Source organism: Fukomys damarensis, unplaced genomic scaffold (genome assembly GCF_012274545.1).
Source record: "Fukomys damarensis isolate Sample0158 unplaced genomic scaffold, DMR_v1.0_HiC HiC_scaffold_16, whole genome shotgun sequence".
Classification (NCBI taxonomy): Eukaryota; Metazoa; Chordata; class Mammalia; order Rodentia; family Bathyergidae; genus Fukomys; species Fukomys damarensis.
Window position 1 is genome coordinate 66,677,131 of NW_022900928.1, and position 10,371 is coordinate 66,687,501.

The following is a 10,371-nucleotide window of genomic DNA, read 5'->3' on the forward strand; positions in this document are numbered from 1 at the left end:
CCCCGCCCCTCCCCCTGGTGTCCTTCTTCCCTCTGTCCCTCCCCCTGCCCCCCAGTGCCTCACCTTCCAATGTCCCCGTTAATCCCCTCACCCCTCTCCTGTCAGAGTCTACCTTCCTCCCATTTCACCACTCTGCACAGAACAGCGCACCCCTCTCTCTGTGACCTGGGTCCTTTCAATAAAGGGTGGGCGTGTATGTCATGTGTTTCCCTTTGTGGCTTGTGGTGCACATGAACCTCTGGACTTGATGTCCACACAGCAGATACACCAGTCCCCTCCATCCTGTGAACCCCAGAATGGCTTTTCCCACAAGGGAGGCAGGCGGGAGCCAGAGTTCTCTTTTACATCCTGTGCAGCACATAGCAAAACACATATCTGGGTTGGGTTGAAGGCACAACCTGGGACTGGGGCACCAGGTGGGGATCTAGAGGACTGAAAAGCTGGGGTAGGGCGTGACAGAGCAAGGGGAAGCACTAGGGGAGAGAGTGGAGGCTCTGTCTGTGAAAAGCCAAGACAGGGCCACCAACCAGGGTGAGACCCAAGGACAGGGCACTGGGGGAAAGGTGGTGAACTAGCTAATGGGGCTCTAGGAGGTGAGCACAGAAGTGGAAGCTGCCTGACTGGAGGGGACAAGAGTAGCACAGTGTGGTGACAGAGGGGAAGGACGGGAGTGTTCACCCATTCCTTTTTTTTTTTTTTTCTTTTGGTAGTGGAGATCGAACTTGGGACCTTGTACTTGCGTGCCAGAGGCAGGTCGGGGAACCAATGAGCTAAATCCCACACCCATTCACTTTAGTCTTCTGCAGCACGTATTCCTTGTAAGGATCAGTGATGTTTACATCGCTGTCAGGGTAAAAGACCAAAATCTTTAAAGTAGATATCCCCCCAAAGCCTCATGCACTTATAGGTGGGGCTTTTGGAAGGCAATCAGGTTACCGGTTTTATAGCTGACTTAATGCTAGGAAGTGAGGTCTTGCCAGAAGAGGGTCATGAAGGGCATGACCTGGACAAGTTTATCTCCCTCCCTGACCCCTTCCTTTGCTCTTTCTCTCTCTCTCTGCTTCCTGTCTGCCAGGCCATAAGCAGCCCCCCTCTGCCATGCCCCTCTGCCATGCTGTCCTGCCTTAGAACCAGCCGACTACAGGCTGAAATGTGAGCCACCTCACTCCTTTAAATCACAGGTATTGGGTATTGTGTCCCTGCAACAAGGAAAGTGATTTAGACAGTGGCTTTTAAGGCCAGGCCTTATGTATCCCACCAATGTCCTTGTTCCCTCTTGACTCAGGACCTTTGCACAGACTGTTCCATATGCCTGAACTCCTGGGATTGCTCCCACCTCTTTCCACGCCTCATTGCAGTTAGCTCTGGGTCCCTTCTCTAAGGAAACCTCTGACCGAGATTCCTCTCTATGCCGTCTCACATTACTGTGGTTTATAACTATGTGTACGTGCAATTATTCAATTATCTCACCGATCAGACTGTTCTCTGATAGCAAATGCCTTGCTCCTAGTGCCCTTCAGTCCCTTTGCCCCAAAGTGCCCGGGACACTAAATGAACAGGAAAATAAAGGACTGAACAAGCCCCAAAGAGAAGAATGGGGGTTGAAAGTGCCCAATATTCTTAAAAAACAATTGGAGTTCGCAGAGGAGCTCGAAGATGCTAGAACAGTGATCCTGATGAGAGTAAAATAAGCTGAGAGCTCAGGAGGGAGAAGCAGTGAGAGAGAAGGACAATCATCTTTTGCAGTCTACAGCTAATGTACTGACTGAGCATTTATTATGTATCAGGTGCCACAGAAGATGCTAGACTTAAAGATCTCATTCCTTCCTTCACACAGAACTTATTAGGAGAATTAGAGCACCCAAAATACGCACAATTAAAGACAAAATGTGGTAGTGCTGTGAGCAATAGAGGCATGGACTTCAGGCTTTTCTTTATTTTTATTTTTGGGTTTTTGTTTGCTTTTTGTTGTTGTTTTTTTGTATACAGGGGGCATAGTTTCTCACTATGGTTCTCACTATGTAGTGAGACTGACCTGGAACTCACTATGTAGCCCAGGCTGGTCTCAAACGAACAGTGATCCTCCTGCCTCAGTCTCCCGAATGCTGGGATTACAGGTGTGTGCCACCACTTTATTTTTATATGACTGGGGATTTAACCCAGGAGCTTCACACTGGCTACATCCTAGCCTTTTGTCTTTTTTTTTTTGGTACCATGGATCAAACTCTGGTCCTCGTACTTGCAAGGCAGGCGCCGGAACCACTGAGCTAAATCCCTGGCCCAATTTTTTTTTTTTTAATTTAAAGGGCTGGGGATATAGCTCAGTGAAAAGACCCCTGTACAAAAACAAAGACAAAGACAAACACACAAACAAACCCCAAGGGCTGGGGATTTAGCTCCAGTGGTTCTGGCACCTGCCTCACAACGGCAAGGATCCGCATTTGATCCCTGGTACCAAAAAATAAATAATAATAAAAAAAAACACAACAACAACAAAAATCCTGATGAACGGGTCACATCTTGTATTAGTGTACTAACCACCTCTCCTACACTGTGTCATGTATTTTATCCCACAGTGGGCTCACCATTTCAGAGGGTTCAGTCCGTGACTGACTAGTTCCAAGGCAGAAACATCATACCAGAGAGACACAGCAAAGGAAGCTGTGTCCCCCTTCATGGTGGCCAGGAAGCCGAGACAAAGGCGCCTGGTTCCAGGGACCCCTTTCACAGGCTCCCCCAGGGGCCCTTTTCATCTATTGGGCCCTACCTCCTAATCAGTCCAGTGAGGTAGGTATCATCATAAGTTAGTCCACTTGACAAAGTTACAGCCCTCAGGATCTATGCAGTTTTTCAACTCCCATTGGCTGGCAGCCAAGCCTTCATTACTGTAAGACTTTTGGAGGCCTTTAGGATCCCACCCATAGCCCACCCCACATAACTGGGGCTGGGTGCTGGCAATATTCTGCTTTGAAGATTCCTAGGAGACTCCAGTGTGCAGCAAAGCTTGGGAATTACTGATATATATAATAAAATTTATCATTTTAACCTTTTTTTTTTCAATCTGGGGATGGAACTCAGGACCTTGCATTTTCGAGGCAGGCTCAGTGCCACTGAGCTAAGTCCCCAGCATCATTTTAACCATTTTTATTTTTGTTTTTTGGTACCAGGGATTGAACCTGTGTCCTTGCACTTGCAAGGCAGGTGGCGGAACCATTGAGCTAAATCCCTGGTCCTCATTTTAACTATTTTTAAGGATATAGTTCAGTAGTATTAAGTATTCTCTGTGTGTGTGTGTGTGTGTGTGTGTGTGTGTGTGTGTGTGTGATGGGGATGAGCCCACGGCCTCACACGTACCAGGCAAGGGTTCTACCCCTGAGCTACACCTCCGCCTTGGCATTAAGTGCATTTACATTGCTAGGCACCCATCGCCACACTGGACTTGCAGAAGTGTTCACCATCCCAAACAGAAAACCCACACCCACTAAATAAGAACTCTATTACCTCCACCACTGTCCCCTGACAGCCAGCATTTTGCTTTCTGTCTCTATCAGTCTTCATGTTCTAGGTATCTAAGCGCAGTCATTCCCAATGTGTCATTTTGTCTGGCTTACTTCACTTAGCATGATGTCTTCAAAGTTCAGCCATGTTGTGATGTGTATTGGAATCTTATTCCTCTTTGAGGCTGAATAATATTCTAATTCATAAACTTACCATGTGTTCCTCAAGGATTCATCCATTGGTGAGCATCTGGGTCGCCTCCATCTTTTGGCTCTTGTGAATAATGTTGCTATGAACAGTGATGCACACACCTGTTCAAGTCTCTCCTCAATTCTCTTGGGTGTAAACCCAAAGAGTGCACATGGTACTTCTGTGCTGCGTTTCCTCAGGAACCACTGCACTGCTCTCCACAGTGGCTGTGCCTCTGCAGTCACACACAAGGCTTCCACTCCTCCACTTCCTCACCGATGTCTATTTGCTTGCTTTAAAGTGGTCACTTCGGGGCTGGGGATTTAGCTCAGTGGATCCGCTGCCTGGCTCGCAAGCCCAAGGTCTTGAGTTCAGTCCCCGGTGCCATAAAAAATAAAATAAAATAAAAGTCATTCCAATGAGTAAGGAGTGTTTGGAGTGTGCATTTCTCTGATTATTACTGGGGCTGAACATCTCTTCAAGCACTTTTTTCTGGCCATTTGCACATCTTCTTGGAGGAAATGTCTGTTCCAGTCCTTTGCCTTTTAATTGTGGGTGTGAGAAGGTCCCACTATGTTACCCAGGCTGGTCTCAAATACTGGGACTCCAGTAATCCTCCCACCTCAACTCCTGAGTGGCTGAGACCACAGCCCTATACCACCATGCCCAGCAGTGCACCATTTTCTGCTTTTTTTGTTTTCGTTTCTTTGTTTGTAGACAAGGTCTTACTACACATTCCAGGATGACTTTAAGCTCACAATATAGCCTAGCCTAGGCCTGCCTTAACCAGCCCAGCCTCCAAGTGCTGTGATTCCAGGTGTGCACCACCACACCTGGCCCAGCAACCCCCCCCTTTTTAGATGGGGTCTTGCTAAGAAGTTCAGGCTAGCTTTGAACTCATTATGTTGCCCAGGCTGGCCTCAACCTGCCTGGGCAATCGCCCAAGTGCTGAGATTACAGTCGTGCACCACCATGCCCCGCTTTTACTCATTCATTTGAGAAAAGTCCTTGCTAGGTAGCTCAGGCTCCTCCTGCCTCATCCTCCCTGATACTGGGATTTTAGCATGTGCCATTGCATTTTTACACTTAATCTTAACCACAAGGCCGAGAAGCAATGTGCCACTGCTTTTTTAAACACCACCAACAACAAAAACCAAAACAAAACCACCCACCCCAAAACACCCATGAAGAAAACAATTAAAAGAATATTAAAATATAATCAATTTCGCCATATAGCTCAATGATAGTGCTTACTTGCTTAGAATGCACAAGATCCCAGTGCATCAATTCCCAAGTCAAAAGAAAAAAGCAATCAATTAACTAAATGCTATAGAGAATGCTTTTTGTTTCATTCTCTCTTTTTGCTATTTGAATTTTCCAAATTTTCACATCAAATGACTGTTTTTATAATTAGAGAAATTATTAAAATGTTTATTGCTGTTGGTTGAGAGTATTAGCAGAGTTTTAAGAAGGAAGCTATTGACACCAAGTGTGGTAGAGCACCTCTGTAGTCCCTGTACTTGGGATGCTGAGGCAGGAGGATCATCATGAGTTTGAGGCCAGTCGGGGCTACATGATGGGTTCAAGGCCAAATTGAACTACAGTGAGACCTTGTCTCAAAAAAAGTGGAAACGGGCCGGGGATATAGCTCAGGGGTGCCATGCCTGCCTTGTAAGCACAAGGTCCTGAGTTCAATCCTTGGTACCACCAAAAAAAAAAAAAATTTTTTTTAGGGCCAGGGATTTAGCTTAGTGGTTCGTTGCCTGCCTTGCAAGCACAAGGTCCTGAGTTTGATCTCCAGAACAAAAAAAAACAAAACAAAAACAAAAACAAAAAATCCAAAGAACCTATTAAGTCCATATTGACAGTAAAATAGACAGAAAAATTCCTCTTTCCAATAGAGGGAAAGTTTTGAGACAAGATCTCACTATGTAGCCCAGGCTGGCCTCAAAGTCGAAGTGATCCTCCTGCCTCAACCTCCCAAGGGCTGGGATTACAGTTGTATACCACCATGCCTGGCGAGAAGGAAAAACTTTTAAATGTTACATTTAGGAGAGTCTATCTGAACAAGGACAAGAGAACAAAACAAAAAATGATTGGGAATCCAGAAGCTCCCAGAACAAGCTCTGAGAAATCCAATCGACAACATGATCTGACAGAGAACACTTAATTGACTGTAATTTAGAGCCATATACTAGGTTACAGTTATGGAGCCTCCTGAAATTAACCAAAGCTCAACTGCTATGATTAAACTATATTAGTTTGTTCTCTTGGGCTTAGTGTAGATGCCTACTCAGTGGTCTCCTACAAAATTTTCTTAACCACCAGGAGTGGTGGTGCATGCCTGTAATCCCAGCACTCTAGAGGCTGAGGCAGGAGGATTGACACAAATTCGAGGCCAGCCTCAGCTACATAGTGAGATCGTGTCTCAAAAAAACCCAGCTAGGGATTTAGCTCAGTGGTACCACCATCTGCCTCACAAGCACAAGGTCCCCAGGCTGGTCTCCACTCACAGCGATTCTCCTGCCTCAATCTCCCCAGTGCTGGGATTACAGATGTATTCTACATGCCCAGCCATCTTTTCTTCTCTTTTAAATGATAGTATAGGGCCAAGAATTTAGCTCAGTGGCACTGCGCCTGCCTTGCAAGCACAAGGTCCAGAGTTTGATGCCCTTTGCCTTGCCCTGAAAAAAAAAAATATATACACACACACACACATACACACACACACACAATGTATGGAGAAAGCATATAGGTGAAATGTTAATGAATCTGGGTGAATGGTATACAGGATGTTTTTCATAGCACTTTTGAATTTTCTGTAAATTTTAAAGTAACCCCCTTGGGGGGGGATAATAGGGGGTGCAGCCCAAGGCTTTCACAATGAAACTTGGCTGGGCTTTATATATATATATTTTTTTTTTCCCCCCGCTTAAAATAGGGTCTTGTCATAGGGTTCAAACTGGCCTTGAACTTTTTTGTAGTCCAAACTGGCCTCAAATTTGAGGAGATCCTCCTGCCTCAGGTTTTAGAGCGGTAGGATTAGGGGCATGTACCACCACACATAGCTATTCTGCAAATTTTAATGTATTGCACATTTGGGGCAGGTGCTGGGGGTTGAATCCAAGGTCTTCATAGTGAGTTGCTGGGTTTTTTTGGTTTTGTTTTTGTCTTTTTGAGATTTGAGGCAGGGTCTGACTACATAATCCACGTTGGGTTTGAACTCTCAACAATCCTCGTGCCTCAGGCTCCCAAGTGTTGGGATTACAGGTGTGTGCCAGAATGCCTGGTTTAAATTGCTCTGGCTGGGCTTTAATTGGAGATCCTCCTGCCTCAGCTTTTCAAAGTTCTGGAATTACAAGTATGCGCCACCACACCCAGCAAAAAACTCAAAACTTTTAAAAGTCAAATCAACACTCATTCTAATGCTATCTCCACCACCTAGTACAGATGCGATCTTAGATAAACCATAAAACCTATCAGAATTTTCAGGAAGCCGCTATGTGCCCTATCACAGGATCTTTGTGAGAGCTTTGAGCGAGGCCAGGAGAGAAAAGGTGTGAGATACATACTGTGAGTCTCCTGGATTGTCAAACCTTCAATCCCGAAAATCGAGGCTCGGAGAGCCCTCCGGGCAGCTGCAAGTTCAGGGCGTCCGCGCTGCTCGGTCTGCACCTGGGCCGCCACCGCCCGCTACTTAGGAAGCGGCGTGGGAGCAGGGCCGAGCTCCTCACCTGCGCGCCACTCCGCCGCCCAAGGTGGCCACGAAGCTCCGCGACGCCGACTTCTGGGCCAGCCTTCATGGCCAGGTCCCTGGGCTCCTGGACTGGGACATGGGCAACGAGTGCTTCTCCTCCTTCACCACGGAGCACCTGCCGATGGCCGAGCAGATCCGTGAGTGTTTGCGGCGCGGGTGGGGTGGTGCTCGGGGCTCCCGGGGTGCAGTTTCAGGGTCCCCTCCCCTCCCCCGTGCCCCTTCTGCTGGGCCCCAGGAGCGGATAGGCTCCAAAGTCTACCGGACGCCCCCAGGGCAGCCATCCAGCAACTGGGCCTTTCAGCTCCACCCACCCAGCCCCCAGAACCCTTCTAGGCCTCTTCCCACCCCTTCTCAAGGTAGCTCCCCTCAGGACTTATTTTTGTCTTTTTTGGGTGGTACTGGGATTGAATCCAGGGATTTGGGGCTGAACTCTTGTTGCCCTTAATATAGGGTCTCCCTTAGCCCTAAATTGCTTTCTGCCTTAGCCTCCTGAATGCTGGGATTACAAAATACCTCCACACCTGGCTTTCAATTGTTCATTTGTTTTTTGGTTGGTTTTTTTGTTTTGTTTTGTTTTGAGACAGGGTCTCACTATGTAGTTGAGACTGACTTAGCCTAGGCTGGTCTCAACTCACAGCGATCCCCCTGCTTCAGCCTCCCAGGTGCTGGGATTACAGTTGTGCGCCACCACGCCCGGCTGTTTGTTTTTTGAAAATCATTTGTTATCATTTAATGAGCCCCCTCCTTCAGGCAGCTTCAGCCACCAGGACAAAGGCCCCCAAAACACCCTTAATCTTCTTCTCAGCTCTTCTGCTGAAGAATTTGGCCTTCACAATGACAGGCTGTTTTGGGAACTTTCCTTTCCCGCTACATCAATGATGGGAGCTATTCCAATCTTGTTTTTGACAGCATATATTCATGTCTGCTCACTGACCAATGTCCACAAGGCTGACATTTGGGCAGAAGCTGTGGTTTCTCTTCAAGTGGTAATGCTTCATACTAACCTTCCCAAAGTAACCTGGATGATATCTGTCAAAGTTGATCCTGTGGCCAGGCCTGCCAGCAGCATTACCCAGGCCTCCTGGGTGCTTCCGGTGCTTGCCCATACGGCCAGCCGTGGCCGAGGCTCATGTGGCCCTGAAGTTTCTGGGGTTTCCTCAGTCTGGATGGCATGTCGGTGGCCAGGATGAAAGAGCTAGCTCGATCATACTACTTTTGACAGCTGCCTGTATTACTGTGCACAATTTGGTTCCTTAGTTCTGACTGTTGCGCGGTGCCCTCTGGTCTGCTTGTGTTCCCTTGCGTACACCTAGATTGCCTCCACTCTTTGCCACTGTAGTCAAAGCTCCTGAACATTCTGTGTGCTCAGCTATGCAAGAGGTACTATGGCCAGGGGTGTAACTCAGAGCGCTTGTCTAGCCTGTCAGGGTTCTAGGTTTGATCCCCAGCACTGGAAAAAAAAAAAAAAGAGGGAGAGACTATGGTAGTAATCGAGGTAACAGATGGTGGTAGGCTGGACCTGGGTGGTAAAGGCAGGCAGTGAGAAAGCAACCAGACTACCTGGATTTTTGGTGTAAGAACAAGAAGAATCAGGGGCTGGGGATGTAGCTCATTGTTCTTGCTCTTGCCCTGCACATGCGAGGCCTTTGGTTGTATCCCAGCACTTCAAAACAAATTCCCAACAACCCTTAGGTTTTTTGAGACAGGATCTTGCTATGTAGTCCAGGCTAGCTTTTAACTCCCTATGTAGCCCAGGCTGTCCTGTAACTCTTGGTGATCCTCCTGCCTCAGCGCTGGGATTACAAGCATGAGCCACCAAGCCCAGCTCCAACAACTCTTAGGAAGCCAGTGGTCCATCCATCCCGTTTGTGTCAACTACCCAGGAAGCTGAGGCCGGAGGGTTGGTTGAGCCCCGGAGTTCAAAGTAGCCTGGAGGGCAGGGGATTTAGCTCAGTGGTTCTGCCACCTGCCTGGCAAGGTCCGGAATTTGGTCCCCAGTTAAACAAACAAACAAACAAAAAAAACCTAGCCTGGAAAACACTGCAAGACCCCATCTCAAAAAAAGAAAGAGAGAGAGAGACAGACAGGGAGACAGACAGACACATTGGCAGCGTACCTGAAATTTTGGGCTGACTGGAAGGATGGAATTGTACTGAGATGGGATAAGTGTTACTGAAGATGAGTTTAAGGACATTAGGAACTCTCTGGATTTGCTGACCTAGAGGAGATACTTACAGGAGTCAGATATATGGACCTGAAATTTTGGAGAGCAGTGTGGGCTACAGATGTCAATTTTGAGCGTCATTCGCAGATGAGTGACTTTGTGTGAGTAGTTGTCTTTTTTTTTTAACTTTTTGGTGCTTTGTTTTGGAAACAGGGTCTCACCTGGTAGTCCAGGCTGGCCTTGAGTGCTGGTGCTGGTATCATAGGCATGGGTCACCATGTCCAGTTCAGAGAAGGACCAAGGGTGAGCCCTGTGGGCTGCACACCGTAAAGCTTTGGAGAGAAGAGAAATACTATACCTGTTACTACCCAAAAGACCACCAGGCCAGGCGTGGTGGCACATACCTATAATCCCAGGCTGAGGCAAGAGGTCAGGAGTTGAAAGTTAGTCTTTGCTATACAGTGGAAGACCAGGTGCCCCCCTCAAAAAAGATGGGAGAGAGATATATAAGACTCATTTAGCAGCATGGATGTCTCTGACATCTTTGACAAGAGTGGTTCTGGAGGGGAGACATCATTGAAGTCTTTCTGGGAAGCAGTTAAGAAAGCAGGAAAGCTGGACACAGTGGACCACCTGTAGGAATCTGAGGTCAGCCTGGCGCTGTAGGGAGACCCTTCCTCAAAAATAGAGAGAGGGCCGGGGATTTAGCTCAGTGGTGCAAGTGCAAGGTCCTGAGTTCGATCCCTGGTGCAAAAAAAAAAAA

General features: G+C 47.4%; 1 protein-coding gene, 1 long non-coding RNA gene and 1 pseudogene across 7 annotated transcripts in view; 1 reads left to right on the plus strand and 2 right to left on the minus strand.

Moving 5' to 3' along the window:
- LOC109118208 overlaps nt 1-160 on the minus strand; it is a 2,142-nt gene extending 1,982 nt beyond the window's left edge. Inside the window, exon 1 of the long non-coding RNA XR_002025530.1 lies at nt 64-160. This is a non-coding gene — a long non-coding RNA (uncharacterized LOC109118208). The remainder of the gene's footprint in view (nt 1-63) is intronic.
- Foxr1 (forkhead box R1) overlaps nt 1-10,371 on the plus strand; it is a 61,413-nt gene that overhangs the window by 41,104 nt on the left and 9,938 nt on the right. For 3 of the 6 annotated variants that reach the window (XM_010629302.2, XM_010629308.2, XM_010629307.2), the window contains exons 1-2: nt 2,724-2,787; nt 7,205-7,581. The exons of the other annotated variants lie outside the window; for them this stretch is intronic. In XM_010629302.2, the coding sequence (XP_010627604.1) occupies nt 7,521-7,581 (61 nt within the window). In that variant the 5' untranslated portion in view covers nt 2,724-2,787; nt 7,205-7,520. Of the gene's footprint in view, nt 1-2,723; nt 2,788-7,204; nt 7,582-10,371 lie in introns of those variants that run through there. 6 annotated transcript variants of the gene reach the window in all.
- Nucleotides 8,191-8,617, minus strand: LOC104865754 (annotated as a pseudogene).